General features: G+C 42.6%; 1 protein-coding gene across 2 annotated transcripts in view; it reads left to right on the plus strand.

Annotated features, from left to right (window-relative positions):
* mpp7a (MAGUK p55 scaffold protein 7a) overlaps positions 1-18,977 on the plus strand; it is a 147,981-nt gene that overhangs the window by 66,715 nt on the left and 62,289 nt on the right. For both annotated transcript variants that reach the window (XM_080050158.1, XM_080050159.1), the window contains exon 5: positions 11,977-12,057. In XM_080050158.1, coding sequence (XP_079906284.1) covers positions 11,977-12,057 — 81 coding nt within the window. The remainder of the gene's footprint in view (positions 1-11,976; positions 12,058-18,977) is intronic.

The raw sequence follows: 18,977 nt of genomic DNA on the forward strand, positions 1-18,977 counted from the left end.
ACTTGGCAGAGATTCTTGAAGTTTTGGGATTTTCTGCTGGAGGGTTGATTTTTCATGATGATGCTGGAAAGTACTGTCCAACATGAAGGTTGTTCTTTGCGTTGAGCCCTCAAGCATCCACTGCGGCGACAGAGTGCAACTATTTACATTTACAGTGGAGGCAATTTTTTTTGGGTAAATCATGGTCAGCGGTCGCCCCTCCCAAAAGGCGAAGGTAGTCCGTGTGAATGTGGAAGTTATTTAGTCTTAAAGCATGAGTCTGAAAGTGTTTATGACACCTGCTTTGCGAAAAATAAAACTAACACAAACCTCCTGCTTCTGTCTAACCTCCACAGTCTGGATATGAGAGTACTGTGCAGTAGCTAATTAAACCCAGCAGTCATTACTAGCTATTTTATGATTTAAAACATAAAATTCCTTGCCCTGTAATCAGAAATGCACCATTTAATACAATTTGGATGCATTTCAGCCAGGAAATGTAGCACGTTACCAGCTAGATGTATGCTTGGTAGCTGCTCAGCATTGGCCTGTGTAACGAGATCGTCTTTAATGGCCGCTCGTCTGTCTTTTGTCAGCAAGCTCATAATGTTAGTGAAAGAAAGCACAGAACTGAAAATCAAACTCGGATTCATCTAGATGTGTCTCTTGAGTGCTTTTGTTCTGTATGAAGGACTCAATTGTAATATTCGTCCACTCATTTAACTAGGTTTTTCCTTTAATTTGTCACTGGCCTACGCGCGCATTACAAATGGCACAGACTTGCACGTCCCGTCTTACTGTTTGTGTTTGAAAGCAAAATAAACATGATTTGCTTATTCTCAAATCCAGAGAGAGTTGGTGTAAAACAGTTAAGAAGCTTGTCTTGTTATGCAGTACAACAGTAAGGTTTTGTGCACAAGTGCTCAGTGCCTTTTTTTATTTAAGTTTTTGAATATTTTCATCTGGACAAATTTGCAGCAAAAATTACACTTTCACATCAGACCAACGCACATTTTTAAACGTTTAACCGACTATGTGCATCCATCCTTCATAAATAGACGTCAGGATTGCCGTGTATGTGCGTGCTTGTGCGCGTGTCAGCCCCATTAGCATCTGTACTTTGGCCTGAGTACACCTCTCCCAAGTGTGCCTTGGCCGAGGAAGTGTACCTTGCTTGAGTACGGGTGGTATACTCACACTGGTCAAACGTACTAGACTTTAGGGGGCTAACGTACTTAGGCACGGTACAGATGGCCTAATATGAATGCGCCCTAACACAAACAGTGGCACACGCAAACGCTCAACAGTCAACACCATTCCCAGTAGCGTGCAGGGAGCCTTGGCAACATTTGTCCTCTCCTACCTCTTACCCCGGAGTGAACTCTGAGCTGTTCCCTTCTCAGTTGAGTTTTTCTAAGACTCACTCTCCGTTACAATAACACAAGACTCAACCGACTGTGCTGTACACCCAACGCCTACCCCAGCCGCCCGCTCTCTGCCCAAACGTCTGGCCGTACACCACGAGATCGAAAATCCAGCACTGCGAGGACGGACTGATAATTTTCCTGGGTCAGAAAGCGGATGGAAAGGCCACTCATTCAGAGTGAAGCTGAAGATTGATGACCATGCTGCGACCGACGTTGACAGCGGACAAACTACAGACTACGGAGAGAGAGGAATTGCATCATATAAACAGAAGTCAGGGAAAGCGGAAACACATTGAATTCATATTCGTAGAGAGAGGAAGCATCTTGGCAGCCATCACCTATGGCGTGCAGCGGCCCCTCTTCATTGGTTTATTAATGAGAAGTCCTCACACAGACAGCAATAGTACCAATAGGACCACTGATGATGATTTTCTGCCGCTGGCCACGCTGCTCTCGTCAAGCTGTGAAAGATATTTAGTTTGATTTATTGAGTGAATGTCCAGGGTTCTGACATTTGTTACCGTATTGTTCATCTGCAATATTTATTGAAAGCCACATGTGCACATAAGCATGCAAGTGCCGTGCTCACATCCCCATGTGCGTAAACGTATGCACTCACACCTGTGTAAACCCAAGGAGCAGCCTGGCATGGTGAACCGAGGGAGAAGAGGTCCTTTGACTGCTGTGTGGTTCTGTTTGAAATCCTCAGCTCTGTTTATTGTAATCAAAGTGCCTCCGACTATTCCACCCCTTCTAAAAAGCCCACAGTCATACATCATCCTAATTAGTGCTACTGAGTCACGGGAAAGATGAGAGAAAGAGGGGCCACCATTTTTTCATACTGTACAGTCGGTCAGGGTAAAGGGGAGAGTCCAGTGTCAAATTATATCACGAATGAAATGCCGTCGTGTGGTATTGAGTGGTTATCCTGACCTTGATAAGCACCAAGTGTCAGTGAAAGAGCCGGAAGTTCCACCCTGGGAGGTTCACCTGCACCGATACCAATGACAGGAGTCCCAAACCACCCAGGACACTTCACCCAAGGAAGCCCCAGGACGGCTGAGCTTGAATCTGCAGGGACAATATTCTCCAATAGACATTTTATTGCTCCTTCATTGCCTGTGTTTGTCTTAACCTGCTGTTTGTCCTGGCACAGGACGCCGCCAACCAGATAACAGACTTCAGAACAGGAATTCCACCAGATTCAAGCAGCCAACAGAGTGGGGAAGGATTGCTCCTGCTTCTCTTTTTCTAGTCTTCGCTCTGTCTCTCCAGGTTGTGGCAAGAGGCCATAGACCACTCAACAGACCCCCAAGTATCAGCCTCCATCTGCCCCCCTCCCCATTACATATTTTCTTTCTCAGACTTTTTGTCAAATTACAGACTTTCAAATTTATGCTTCCTGGTAAATGCCCCGCAAAGCGTCTCCCTGGGATTATCAGGTATCGGAATAAAAACCCAGAGATGGTGTATCAAAGCGTCTCACAGCCCACCACAATCCCGAGTCCCCCCTTTCCTTGGCTAGGGGAGAAAAGAAAAGCTCCTAACCCCCGAGCGGAGCGGTGTATTTTTAAAGTGGATTGTTTTTCACCCGTGTCACCGCTCCAAATGAACGCTATTGAAGTGGTGGCCGAGGGACTCAAGTGCAACAGGAGAGATCTACAGTTAGATGAAATTCATTTTGGGCTTGGGTTTCGGGTAATGGAGGCCCAATTTATTGTCTAACATAAAACGACACTTCAACCCCCGTCTGCCCCACGCTGCACTGTCTAGCTCACACACAGCAGGTGACTGCCACTGTTCAAACAAACTATAGTGCAGCCAACGCAGCCTGAAACACGATCGATACCAGGACCACAGAATGGGTGCCGTATTACGTACGCATATAGACATGTCGTCGGGTGACCGCACACACTTTTATGGATGTACATGTACATTTATTTCTCCCCAGCCCTCATTAAGACTGAAATAGAAGCACTCTTGCCTCATTGTGGAATGTGAAAACCCACATTACATTAATCAGAAGGGGCAAATCAGCCTCACACGGGAACCAGCTTGATGTAAAGTTCCAGTCCAATGAACCGATCGATCTCTATCAATCCTGTCGAAAGCTAATCACGCCACTTCAACGGCAAGCTGAACTGCCAGCCCCTTGTTCCACATCAGCGTACCTTCAGCCTGAACTCAGACTGTGTGCCCCAGTGGCTGACATGTATCGTTCTCCTCTTAAAGCCGTTCTTTTTCCTTCCCTGGCCTGCTTCCCAACAGCTTTATACTCACCCAAATACTTGCTGTTACTTTGGAAGCCCACTGGGTGACATCAGAGAGCACTGGTCTGCAGTCCATAACCCAGAGCCAGTGATAGGGAGAGCCAGACAAACAGAGGAAGAGCAGGCTTCATCAGTATCAGGTGGCTCTTTTAAAACCACAGCTAATTATGGATCCTATGGATTTCATCATTTCCTAATGAAAACTAATAATATTTGTGTTGCAGATAGTGATGTAATTACTGGCAATATAACTCTCAGTGCTAACATACATCTATCTGCCTGTGACTTCCTTATACTTCAGACATTATAGGAAAAGGCTCCACATTATTGGGTGTAGCTATCAGTAAAACGCCTTTTATCTGAACAATAATTATGGTTTAGTCCTCATTTATTTTGTAACAGATCGACCATTGATTTATCATGAATCCCCAGTATCAAGCATAGAAGATACATAATAATATAATATATTTATTTATATAGCCCCTTTTAAAAACAATGGTTTACAAAGTGCTTTAACAAAATACATACGAGCAAGTACAATCAAATAGATGTGAACTAATCAAAATAAAAACACATATACAAAAAGATAAATACACATACTCATATATACACACAACAGACCAAACAAGATAATAGGTGCTAGGGTAAAAAGACATTGAAGAATAGAATAAAAAGAATAAGTAGACGGCATTACGTAAAAGTCTACATGCTCCTAATACACTGGCAAAAGCATAAACATTTTACCTTCACCAAAACTTCTGACTACCTTTTGCAGCTTTTGTTCCTCATTTTTAAACTTATTTTATCCTTGTCTATCACACTTTTATCTTCACCTTTTTATAAGGCGGCTTACCTTTCCACAGGACTAACATTCAGCGTGCGGCATCAATCATAAACGCTAAAATAATCTAACTTTTGAGCTGATTTTCCCCAGAGCTTGAGCTTTAAATAAGCCTGCCTGCACGCTTTTATTGCTGATGAATAAATGATACAATAAGAATCTGCATCTTAAATAGTTCCACTGATATACTTGACACATTTCAAGACTGACCTGATTAAAAATAATTTTTTACTGAAGTCACTTTTTCAAGCGATATTTTTTCCCCCTCTGCTACTCAATGTCTTTAAAAGAGAAGTACGTGATATGGTCCTTTTAGCTAATTTCCTGTCAGTGACTGCAGTTAGCAGTCACTGACAGGAATGAATGGAGCCGTCTTCGTCAGATAGTGCCGCGATGGAGAGCAGCGAGTCATTGTTCAGGGGCACAGTGACCCGCCTCTTTATAGCGCTCTGTCTACTGATTGGATAAAAACTAGCGGGATACTCAAAATTGTATCTGGCGGTTAGTACAAAGCTGAATGACTGGGAGACCTGTGTTATGAACTGCGCATACTGTTTAAGTGATTGCTGTATGAATATAGTGTGATTTAACACGTATATTAACAAACAATATCACTTACTTCTCAAACTCATGCATTCATTGTTTCCTTTTTAATTTTAGAAAAAGTAAGACAATATTCAAACCGTGAGACTTTATCGAAAGCTATAAAATATAATAATAGGAAAACATCTTGTGCATGACTGTATAAAATGTAATCAGTAACGTCTTTTAAAGTCTCATTCTCCTCAAGCAGTGTATTATTGATCAGTTCATTTGAGGATCATATCAAATTGATGACGCTGACTGGCTGAGATCAGTTTGAAAAAAAAAGAAAAGGTTAGTAATTTTAATATGTCCTTAACCCATTGATGACTATGGCAATCTAGGATGCATGTCCTTAATGCCTGAGGGTTTTCTGAAAAAAATAGTATGAATTGTAAAGTCTACCAAAACCTTAATATCTAAGCCTGTGTAGCACATAGAAACATGAAATAAAATACATTTAAAAGTTAAGGTTCACAGGTTTTATTTAAACATGCTCCCTTAGCGCTTACAAACCAACACATTTTTCTAAAAATCGTCAAAATTAGATGGGGGAGAAAAAAAAGAATAAATAATATAATATATTTAAAAAATAATGTGCTAAACGAGGTTATAATCCTGCTTCCTTTTAGCATGGATAGTAGTGACTGAGTGTGCAGTGGAGGGATAAAGATAGACAGATATAGGAAGGAGAAGATAGCTTTATTTTATTATTTAGTTCAGTTATCACTGGAACCATAAATCCGACTTCCCAGTACAACTGGAACGCAGAATGACTCCTGCTGTCGGGAGCCGATCAGCTGGTCCAAACGGCTGTATACCACGGAGATGAAAACGAAACTGAAACTTAACTATGCCTGGCTGGGCTGAATTTGAGTTGGAGCAGCAAAATATAGCCTAAATTCATAAATATTGTTAATAAATAGATGCAATGTGTTGTGTGATTTTCGTCAGTAGCCTATAGTAGACCTTGATTCTGCGCTCCGAACGCCACTAACTGTTCTGTAAAGACCAGGACACACCGGCCCGATAATCGCCGTCGTAGAGTCGGGAGGGGGCGGGGACACAAATCTGTTTGGTGTATGCCGTGAAATCGGTCGTCGTAGATGTCGTCGGGCTTCTTTTGAGCAGTCTTTCAGTTGGAGCAATTTGATTTGTGGAGGGCTAGCGAATCAGTGAAGCCCGGAAGTGAGGCGGGTAGCACAAACAGCTAACAACAGTTAGCCATCGTTTTAATGTGTTTGTTTGTTTCGTTCAGCGAGTACTCACATGCATCAACCCTTGTTGACTGCTCGACACCATGCTCGACACTCTCTGCTAAAAATGGTGCTCTTTATGGTCCATAAATATAAATACGTATTTCTATCTATGGGTACGTTCCAATACCCGTTCAACAGGCCCTCGTTCACTTTCCCTAGGCACTTGCCCTCGGGGGAATCCCCGCTGCCATCTTAAGTGTCGTTCCAATAGTCTGGAAACTGAAGTGAACTTCGTGAGATAGACCCTCGGAGGGCTGAGTGATCAAGTCAACATGGATGGTCACTCCGAGGTGAATATCACCCACAGTGCATTGCAGTTCGTCTTCTTCTTCTTCTCCTTTTATTTTCCGGTAGACTGTATGCTTTTAGGGACATCGCGGCCACCCGCAGGACAAATATATATATATAAATATATTCCAAAACGCCTCAATTAGGCTATCCTATTTCCATACGAACAATCCAGTGAATGTATTGCAGTTTACAAATTGCTGCTATAACACCGATGGCTGCCAATTAGAGGACTATTTAAAACAAATGTTTTTGGTTGAAAGTATAAATAAGAAAATATGTCGGAGCAAACTATTTACATGTGTAAGTAACAATATCTTGATAATCTGAGTTACCGTGTCGAAATTCAATGTTTGTTATGCTATGGAAATGGCTTTCTGCAACATAGGCTACCTTAGCAGAATGTTATAATTCTGTATTATTTGCATTCAGATTTACCTATGTAACTGACGGTCCATTGCGACTACAAGGGCAAGTGGGCAAGTGGGTTCCATTTAAATCCTCCGCTCCTCCCCCGCCCAGTCTCCCTCCGCTCTCCAAGTTCCCTCCGTGCAACGTATGCTGTTACGTCATGCCAAGGGCTGAGGGTAAATGAACAAGGGGAAGTGCAACTACTATTGGAATGCAGGGTATGTTTATGGTCTAGAGAGCCGTCCCATCATTTCCGGCTTCCGTATTTTTTCGGGCCACAATACAGATTAGCGCCGCCTGCTGTTATGGAGACATTACGTCCCGCGCAAGCGCAGAGCGTACGGAAAGTCAGCAGTCGGACTGGTGTGTCCTGGCCTTAATACACTATCGCCGACACAGCTCGCGTATTTTTTTTATTATTATTTATTTATTAATTTTTTGATTGGCGTGATTTTCGGCAAACCACACATTTTTTGGGTGGTCACGTGGTCTTAAAAAATCAACAAAACCCACCTCATGTGTATTTGAACCAATGACGGTGCATTCTATGTTGCGCACGCCATGAAAATTAGATAAAGTAACAATGCTGCGCGACGCAGCATCAGGCAGGAGATACAATGTGGCATCGCGCAGCAGCCGTCATCAATGGGTTAATACAAGTATTTTAGCATGAAGTACAGCTTGATATATTGGCAGCCATATATCAAAGTTGTGAACCCTCAGTCGTTCAGGGTCAAGGAACAGCTATAAACTGACATGCCGAGTTCAAACCTATCTAAACATTGCAGTGCCTGTCATGACATTTAACAAACAAAATTAACCCAGTCTCAAAGGAGAAAAGCATCATTTTCTTGCCCTATCCCTCCCTCTCTCAGAAGGCCAAAGGGTGGAAAATGTGACTAAAACACTGAAGCACAAAAGTAGTGGAGCATGTTGTCAAACATGTCCCATCTGTCCTCCACACTGAATTATGGGACAAGGTGCTTTAATAGGACAATATGAGGGACTGGAAATATACAGTTCCTCCGTCCGCTCTTTGCCTGTACACAGCTTAGAGATGACATGATGGATGTAAGCATATCAGAGCAGGAGAATTTTCCTCACTAAAGACCCTGACCCCTGCTCCCCCTCTATCTCTACCTTACCCTCCTACTCAATTCTTCTCTCTTTTGATCATTTACGGTCTTGGTTTCTTTTTTACCACTTCTGCCTTTCCACATATTGCTCTCTGTTTGTCTCTCACCCCATCTGTCTCCCCCTGACCTCCCTCCTTCACATTCTATTGTTTCTGTATATTTGATAAAGTGAAGTAATGCAGGTTTGAGGGACGTTAAACCAGGGTAACCTTGACCACATTGACTATTCATTAACTTAATGTTTCGCCCTCGGGGAGGTTGGAGCTAATGGAAATAATGAAAATACCCCCACGGCCAAAAGCACATGTTCCTGTCTACGGGTAAAGTGACATGGGGACCTCCCTAACCTCAGTCTAACCCCTCAGCCCCCTACCTTTACCTCTGCCTCACCTCGGTTGCCTTATTCCCGCACCACAGGGGTCGTTAGTCAAACAAACTGTGGGTTGTTTCCAACCTCTGTCGTCATCGGCCTTAAAGGGGGGCACACTGCTTTTGGGATTGCTCTTACATTACAACAACACAGTGGGGCACCGAAAATGATCCATGTGTTTCTTCACACTTTGTTGAAACACTGCCTCACGCTATGATTTTAAACATACCTTAACCATTTAATGGACATGAAGCAGTTTCCTGTTTGAGTTAAGAAACAGACTTTTGTTATAGGTGGGATACCTTTTCTGGGATGTACAGGAATCTAATAATTCGTGAACAATACGATTTTTGTCCACAGATTTAAAAAGACTGGAATTACAAAATGGAAAACAGGACATAATATGTAAAAAAAACAACTTGTGTAGCATTTTGCGTGTAGTTGGGTCAGGTGGGAAACCCTCACTGCTGGATACTGCTTCAATCTCTGTGTACAAGGGGCTTATAGGTGGGACATATAAATGTAGCACTGCGCCGGTCAGATGCTTTTTCTAAACAACAATGCGAGTGAATTGAGAAGTTCTGGTGCTGGCAGTCAGAGGGCCATCCTTTACTGTCCCCGTGATGTGACGGTTGATCTCGCCCTCATCTCCGATTGAGAGGAGCTCACAGATCTCACTGTTGCCCCAATTTTTGCCAGCCATAGCTTTATTTTTATTTTTTTCAACGTTTGCAATGACAAATGAGAAAAATGGCTCTGTCTGGCTCTGTCAGTCTCTGGTTAAGTATATACTACTGAGGGCCCATGTGTAATTTCAGAGTGATAGGTCAAGCCGCCGAGGAGAAAAATGAGGACACACACACAAACAGACTTTAGATAGATAGATAGATAGATGGATAGATAGATGGATAGATAGATAGATAGATAGATAGATAGATAGATAGATAGATAGATAGATAGATAGATAGATAGATAGATAGATAGATAGATAGATAGATAGATGTCTTACCCTGTTGGATTTATAACAGGGTGGAATTATCACAGACATACAGTATGTCACACACATACTGTATACATGTATGTGTTAACTGATATGAATAAAGCAACGTCAAATAACCAATAAGCTAATGGTAGTTTTCAAACAGTCTTTCTTGCATAAGAAGTCCAAAACAGAGTACTGACTTTGATTTTCAACTATAAGATGTCCACTGAGAACCTACAATACATGGTCCCAATTCTTTAATAGAAGAAAAGTATTTGGCATCCGCCCAAAGAAAAGAGACTACCGGCTGATATATCATTATTGGATATGTGAAACTCTCAAATGTTGATGAGTGGAAGTATGTGCCAAGTAAATATGAAGTGTGAGCAGATGAAGGGTCTCAGGGAAAGTTTCAACTGGGTGTCTGGTGATGGTGGATCGGTGAATGCATCAAGCAACATCCGCCCTTGTACCAGATGTATACACACCAACTTGTTACTTGCTTTTCTGTGTTGCTATTCTGGGTTTCAGCTGTCAATGGCGACTCTGCACATACAGTATTTTATTAATTTGGTCTCTTTTTAACAAGAACAAATCAGACTTTTTTGATGTCTTCATCATTAATAAACATGTACTTGAGTTTTAAGGCCTGCAACATGTGCTTAGTTTTTTTTTTTATATATATATATATATTTTTTTTTATATATATTTCTTTTAATAGTAAATGGACTCCAATATAGTGCTTTTACCTGTTCACATTGTTTTGTACACATCCACCCAACAATCACACACACATTCATACACCGATTGCAGTAGCTACCATGCAGGGTGTAAGCTTACAATCATCAGGAGCAATTCCGAGTTCAGTGTCTTGCCCAAGGACACTTCGACATGAGGCGGGGGATCGAACCACCGACCCTGCACTCCAGTGGACGACCGCCCTACCCGCTTTGCCACAGCTTGCTTAGTCTGAGAAACAGTCCAAAACAGACATTTATTTATTAGCAATGATAAATGTATGGCGATTGTGCTTGAAAAAGAAGGTTAGAGAAATACACCACATCATGGACAGTACAACCAGAATAAAGTAGAAACACGACTGTGTGTGTGATTTCCTCTATTACTGCCTGCGCTCTCTTCACGCCCCCCAGTCTGTGATCTCCACTGGCCCTTGTTGTGTCGTCCACATTAGCTGCTGATCCCAGCTCTGTACAAGCGTGTCTTTGTGTTCAAATGGCTCGGCACTCCTCTCTGCACTCAGAGCACGTCCAGGAGGATCAGCCATAAATCAGAGCGCGGTGTGAGGAGCGTGGCCTGGGCTTTAGAGCTACCAGAACATTCATCATGAACCGTATAGTCCAGCAGCTCGGTCCTGCTGCTCTGCGATGCTCTCACAGCTCTCCCATTGTTTCCAAGAGGAATGGCTTGTTTTCTTTTGTTCCTGAGATCTTTTCCATTGAAAAATTGTTCTACTGCATAGTAGCTTGGTAGTTAATCAAGAGAAAATGAGGCAACAAGTGTGAGTTCTACATGTGACGAGGTGTGACCCTGACTCCCATGATTTAGCACAATAGCACCTTTCCTATCTGAATTCTGAAAAGTCCAAACCTATCCAGTGCCTCTTGAGTGTAATGAACAATATTTTTTGCACATAGGGGTTACCTCATCCTTACACACTCCTTTACTGAGAAAAGTTCTTACAATTAGATCTCTCTGCTGATCCTCACAGGTAATACAATCTGTCAAAAAGTCAGTAGTTGAAATAAAGCCTGGAATAACCGTACATTTTTTTCCAATTGAAGATGTTGCAATGTATTAAAAGATTCCTTCCACTTGTTTTGACTTTGTGTTTTGATTTTTTGACTGGATTATTATTATTTTTTTGCAGTGGAGGTGTAAATTCTAACTTGGTCCTGGAGTCACTTTAGAAGAGTCTAGAGCGCCTCCTAAGCTGCAGTGGCTACAGATATACCACATGGAAACTGCAAGAGCGGTCGTTTGTCAGTACAGGCCGCTTGTGTTTTTTTTTTTTTTCTAATTCAAGTTTCCAATGCTCAAGAGATGTTAAGTTCAGTAACGCACATTCAGAAAAAAAACCCATCTCCCCTGCTTAACCATCTGCTCGCCGCGGTCATTGCTCTCTATCCCTGTAAATGAAAGAATCTTCTAAGTTTTGAGATACTGTCACAATAAATCAAAAGCTACTCCGTTGGTATCTTACTGCTCCCTGAACCTTTGTGTCAAGTATAAATCTGTCAGCACTTAGTGGAAGTTATCAGGGCATTCCGGAAAAAGAAATGAAACTTTACTTTACTGTCTCTGAACCACTGCAGAGAAATTTGGATTTTTCTTTCGTCTCCTATCGGCATGTTTAATAGCCTTTCTTGACATATATTGTAAATGCATTTGTGTGTCTATATCTTTTCCATAGTTGTCGGAGGAGCTGGAAGGGAAATCAGCCCATGGAGATATCAAAGAGCTTCTCCAGCTACTGGCCCAACCCCACGTGAAGGTGAGTTTGGCTCCTGTCGTTCATTACTCTTCACGCTTTATCCGTCTTATTCAGTCAATGGCAAGAAAACTAGAGGAACATATTTTCTTTGTGGCAGACCACGGTATTATCTTAGAAACTTCCAAATCAAAATATCATGCAGTTCTGTCCATCACACACTGAATCAAACACAAACTTTGGCCCGCGTTCACACTGATGTCATCCCACAGACAGTTTGGTGATTATCACTCTGTACACAAAATAATATGGCGGTCAAATCCAGTCCATGCTTCTTTTTTTTCCCCATCTCTTTTTTGGCTGCTTGGCTCCATTGGCCCCGTCAGCCAGACACAAGACAGCTACAAAATGAATTTACATATTTTTTATTTTCAAGAGCATAACTCTGGCCATCCATCAGGCCTTCCAGGTGTCTCAGGCAGACATAGCTGCCTTCTAGGAGGAGAGCTTGACGGACTTCTATTTTTTTATGCAGTCGTCATGCTTATTTGGGCTCTGCCAGAAACAACAGCTCCCTACGAAGTCCTCCCCCCACCACAACACACACACACACACACACATACACACACACACACACACACACACACACACACACACACACACGTACACGTACAGTGTCAAGGGTTGTGAAAAGACAGGGGGTTCCCAAAAGGATCAGACTTAGAAGTGAGATCAGCATGTGGATTTTTTGAATGTCTATGCCAGGGATGCAATGATCCATTTCTTAAATTCCAAAACTTCACGTGTATAAAGACAAACAGAATAGATGTAGTTACACATAATAAGTCACAAGGAAATTGGATCACGTAGATTTGAGGTTCATCACACTTAACCAACAATCCACACACAGTCCCGCCGCTTTGACTTATGACGGTGAATGCACACACCCACACAAGCACTTTCCTGAGGACAAATGGTCACGATCTATCACAAGCCTTGCTACGTTGGGACCTGGTGATGTGCTCCGTCTCTGTCAACCCTCCCAGAAGAGAATCGCGCCGACAAATGATCACCGCGCTGGAAGCACGCCTGTGTCAGAAGTCCCAGTGTTCATTATTTAAATTGCAAATTTGGCGTGGCTAGGGTCAATCCGTCAGGCCAGGTGTACACACACATTAGACACCATGGACAGTATTATATCCTATAAGTGGCAGGTAAAACACCTGTATCCATTCTTAAGTTTAAGCCTAAGTTAATAGTTTACATCTAAGTGAGTATGTGTACTCTAAATCAAATGTATGTTTGGGAATACTTCACCTGTGGAAATAAATCTTACATGATCACGTATATTGAATGGGACTTTGATCTAAACAAACTAAGGTACACTTTATATTAATGGTACATGAATCATGATGAAGTCATGAACAAATAATGCTTAGTTCATCATGATTTTAACACTTAACAAAACCCATGTGTATTGGTGTGAGTTGTCAGACATGATCATGAGTAATAACTCAAAAATCCTGATGATTAACATACTTTAGCTGACACTGTGTAGATCTAACTGTTAGATCATGCATGAGATACCATACATCCCAGTGAATTACTGGTAGTTCATGAAGTACTACATGGATGTATTCATGCATTTTCATGCATTAACTCAGACATGAATTCATGATGATTCATACCATTAATATAAAGTGTTACCCAAACTAACAAACATTTCAGGTCATTGCCATCTTCCTGGTGGGCGTGACCTTTTCTCCTCTCACCTATCAGAAGCCTAGGCCACTGCAACTGCCACAGCTGACAGCTTTTATGCCCCATAGTTGATCTCCAAGCACTTACGGCTACACCAACGAACAATTGACCATCCTACCTCATTTAGTGTGTCTCTCTTGTTCCTTTTCATTGCAGATTGCATTTTGGCAATACTCATCAGTTAGGTATTGAATGTTGCCTCATTGAGATTTAAGGGCAATGTGTCCTGTAATGTGTCAATAGATTTGAAACTTCCAACCATAAAGGGCAGTGAAACTTTTAGCTTTTTCTTCTTATTCCGTCTCCAATGCTGTCGCTCCACCTCTACGCACTGCTCACCCGACCTGCGCTCAAGTGCAGAACGAGGTCAGCCAAACGTTTCCACACCAAACAATGGAAAATATTCAGCTTCTGCTTCCTTTTACTGCCGGCCGACACCACTGTCATAAGAAACTGAGGCCAAGGGAGGCTGCACCTCCTGGGGTGCAATGGTATTTTATCTGAAACTAGGATTTCAACAAACATTCTGTTCTAACGTTTTATGGCGATTGGATGCCACACGCCCCCCCCCCCCCCCAAGAAAAACACCTAGTAACATAGAACAGGAGTCTGGAAAGCATCAAAGAAAGCCCGAGTCACGCTTCCTAGACCGTCTGTAGTTGCTGGCCTTTCAATATAAACAGGCATCTTATGTTTAGTGTCAAGTTGAATGATTGACATCTGAATGTCTTCACACTCTTATACACAGTTTCTCTGCTTACTGTATGACCTCTACTCTACGTACGTATTGGTTGAGTTGCTTGGCCGTAAACCACTGAACTTATTGCTGGCAGCAGGGAGCACTCGCTCAAGAATGGATTAGTTCCAGCATCTTGGTTCAGAGGGAGGACTCTTGACTGCAACATACTAAAGGTATAACATTCTGTAATTGTGTAATCGAAGGCAGTCTGTGCACTTCACAAATATAGTATTAAAAGATTTCTCTCATTCTGTCTCCATCTGTCCCCCAGGGCACTTGATACCGCACCAGCCCCAGTCCCAGTGTAAATCACAGGGCCGGTGGTGTAAAACACATGCAGATGGCTGCTGCCTTTGAATGGCGTCTCTGTGCGATAGTAACTGTATCACTCTTAATTATGGCTGAAATGATCCATTCCTAGGGTGGGGATATAAATCAGGCTCTTTAAAACTCCCTTCTGCCTTTCGCTTTCTTGCCTTTTCTCCGCCTCAAACCTTTTTTTCTTTTTACGATTTGCACATGAAAAAACAACTTTTGCCCGTATTAGCCCCCCCCCCCCCTCAGCAAGACCAATATTGACAGTGATGAAAGTGCCAATTATGACGGCCGGCTGTTTCCGCCGGGCATGTCTGGAGATAGATTGACTTATACACAGGCTTTGCAGAGTGTGTTTGACTCGTGGTGCTGTGGCTGAGGTTCAAGGCTGAGAGAAGGGTGTCAATTCCCAGCCGGCCTACCAGCAGTGTCTCCTTAGCAGAACGCTCACAACAGAGTCCTACCCACCCTGGGGAGAAACACAGTCGCACTACGAAGATCCAGCAGCGCTAGCTGAAAAACGAGCGGGCCCAGTCACAGGACCGGGGCAGGGGGGGCTTTAATGAGAGGCAATTGCCAGGAATGTACGAGCAGGTTTATTTAGTCAAGCTCAGTGATCTGTTTTTCTAGGATCCCTATTATGCCTAATGAACACAAACACGCCACACCAAGAAGGACGGGATGCCTGAAAAACAAGGGTGGTTTGACTTCCTCGCCTCTGTCTTTCCGCCTCTCGCTCTCTCCTGTCCTCCTCAGCCCTCAGCTCCACTGCGTGTACCAAGGATATGACTTTAGATTTGATTATGCGGCTAATCCACCGACATTTAGGCATAACAAGACCCACTGACTCAAATAAACCCAGGAAGAAAGCTTCCATACAGATACCTCTACGCGTGTGTGTGTGTGTACATTTTTACCTGTGTAGTTGTACTTGCATGTCAACGGTCACCAGCCAGGGCATGTACCATGTGCAATCTATTAGCGTACAGCTGTTATTGCTACTTCCTCGAAGGTTTTTAAAAGGAATTAGCTGTGGCTCTGTTACGGGTTGTTACGCACAGCCGTGAGGGGGGAATGCGGCTAGCAGGGAGCAATGCCAGATTTAAGGAAGTGCCATCGATGAAAGGACACTCACAGGTCAGGATATTATGCTTGATGGATTATGTTCGGAGGAAACAACAACTGGCAGGGTATTGGAGCAAAGGTTGAGGGGAGCATGTGAAGGTAAAGGTGAGAGCACCGCAAAGTTTTTCTATTGACGTTCTCTTAGGTTTTACTCAATTTTGTGCAATTTCTTACTACGACAACCACATTTATTTTTGATCTAAACCAAATACTCAAACCTTAAATGTCAGAATATACTGTAGGTAAATAGACTTTTAAATCTCCTGAAACCTAAGGTTACATGTTCACATTTCTCAATTTTTCTACCAACAGGCAAAACACAACTTTGTTTGATTCATGACTGGATCGGTTGAGTTCTAGTTTATGTTTTAGTCTAAAGGTTAAAATAAGACAAATGATTTTGAAATAACAGTGGAAAAAATAATCAATGAATCACCTGGCAAAAAACCATTGTAGATACATTCTGTGTCAATTAACTATTGGATTGATTGACAGCCTGTTTCGACACTACTCCTTATTCATCAGACACATGTCATTCTAGGGACATACTGCACAAAGTCAACAAAACACTGAAGTTCTGCTTCTCAAGCACAAGGCCTGCATGGGTGTCCCACCCTGCTGAGAGGCTGACAGACGCCTGGCTGACCCACACGTTGTCACAACCCAGATCAGGTGCTGTGACTGACAGTCTAACACCATACATATAGCTACTACACCACATGTATCCAACCTAAAACTCAAACAACACTCCTCTCTTCTCAGGGCTCGATCTCTGAACAAGCCAAAGGGTGTTTTCAGAAAACCCTCGGAATTTGATACGAAGCCAAATTAGAATTAGGTTTTCTCATACCCCCAGAGGAGGAAAAAACAGAGAAGGGGAAGGTTAAGAAAATAGAAAAAGAAATTGTGGCCACAAAGTCAAAGGCATTCTTCTGTAAATATTTGTTCTGCAATGTTTTATTAAGTCCTGAATGGAGCTCTATTTCTATTCACTGGCAATAGCTGATATAAAGTCATAGCCTCAGAATGCAATATTACTGAGCTCATCACAACACTGTGTAAGCTGTTGAAATGGTGCTACGAACACAATATTATATAGAGCACAGGTTTGGAATCCCATTCCCATTCAGTTTACTTTTTATGGTCTTCATCTGCAAACAGTTTTTCCTTTCTAGTGTTCCAAGAAAATATATCAATACCATTATGACATTATCCCCAGACATACAGAACAACACAAAGTGTGTGTTTATGTACTGTGCAGATGAAAGCCAGGAACAAATAGTTATACCTGTTCTGAGAAGTTATGCTGGGAGCGTTTTGTAAGAAAAACCTGAAAGATAAAACTGAAGAAGAACAAATAAGAAGACCGGAGAGGATTAATGGCATTTGAAAGAAGTTTGGACAGAAGGACCAAGAAAAAGAAGAGAAATTCAGGGAGGAAAGATGAGAAACAGAATGTGTGTTCTTTTGAGTCTTTTCCTTTTTTTTTTGTCATTTTGTATGCTTGTCTGTGGGCTAGTGTTGAGTCCGAATCTTATTTAGGGTTAGTAACAAGATTAGCTTTTTGGTAGGAATTGAAATTAGGCATGGTGAGATACATTCCAGCTTATCCAGACTTGGATCTTACGTTTGTAGCTTTGGCCATCACTTTTATTGGTTATGACAACATTGTACTCATCAAGTCATCAACTGCTAGGATCTTGGAACAAAACCATCTGCTTCAACCAAGTTCCTCAGTGCATATGTTCAGCCATATTTTGTCTCACCACAAACAACTTATTTTTTAGTGGTGTTGCCGCTTTATTCATTTTTGGAAACCTATAGGCCACTGGGATGCAGCAGTTTTATTAATGCAGTAATAAATGAGTCGAACTACAAAAGTGAGAGCTGATTTGTAATAAACCAAAATCATCCTTTAAAGGTGAAGTCAGTGTTTCTGGGGAACGGTGGTGGGGGTCTAAATATGAGTATGTGGCAGTGTTGCCGAATGGGAGAAGGCTCCCACAGGTGATAAAGTGTTTGAGTGCAAAGTGAGAATTGTAGACAAAAAGATGCCAGAATTCACTGGTGTTACCAAAACTAATTCTCCCCTGTCAAAATCTATACCTTTCAGGTTGTAGTAAAGGACACAGGGGAAAAAATAGAACCAAGTCCTCACAGGCATATAGGATCCATTATGTATGTATGTGTGTATGCAGGTTGGTCAACTTGTCTCCGAATGGATCTCGGCCACATAGATCCAGTTGTGTCTCCTCCTCTCATCTGCTCCCAGTTAGCAACATCTTGAATGCTGTACTGCAGCATGCTCCCATGTCATAAAACACACTGCTGCTCTTCTCACCATGTCTTCTCTCTCTCTCTCTCTCTCTCTCTCTCTCTCTCTCTCTCTCTCTCTCTCTCTCTCTCTCTCTCTCTCTCTCTCTCTCTCTCTCTCTCTCTCTCTCTCTCTCTCTCTCTCTCTCTCTCTCTCTCTCTCTCTCTCTCTCTCTCTCTCTCTCTCTCTCTCTCTCTCTCTCTCTCTCTCTCTCTCTCTCTCTCTCTCTCTCTCTCTGGCACATGGGCTGGGAGATGTTTTTCTCACTTTTCTCTCCCCTTCCCCGACCGCGGAAAAAGCAGCACGCGTCCAGCTGCATCTTGGTACGGACATGCAGTCGTTAAATAGTTTGAAAAATGAAGGTCTCAATGGCATCATTCTTGTCTGCGTCCTGTCTCTTTTTTATGTCTGCTCGCGAACGTGTGAAATATCTGAGGCCACTGAGAACTTTATTCGTTTGAACTTGCCGCAGAACAGCGCAGAACATCGCTTCTCCCGAGTGTTCACCAACTTGCCCCCGAAAAACATTGGTGCTGAGAAAAAACTGACAGCCAAGGTCCAGGGCGGGTGCTTGTTATTGCCTTTAATCAGAAAGATGTATGGAGGGAGAGCACTGGCCTAATGACAATTAACGCATGTAGCTACAAGTTCTGGCTCCGAATGCTTTCAAATCCATCACCCGGGACTTGAGGTAGACACCCCAATTCATAACTATTCTCCCCACCGTCT

The sequence above is a fragment of the Ammodytes marinus genome (assembly GCF_949987685.1).
Source record: "Ammodytes marinus genome assembly, chromosome: 21".
Classification (NCBI taxonomy): domain Eukaryota; kingdom Metazoa; phylum Chordata; class Actinopteri; order Uranoscopiformes; family Ammodytidae; genus Ammodytes; species Ammodytes marinus.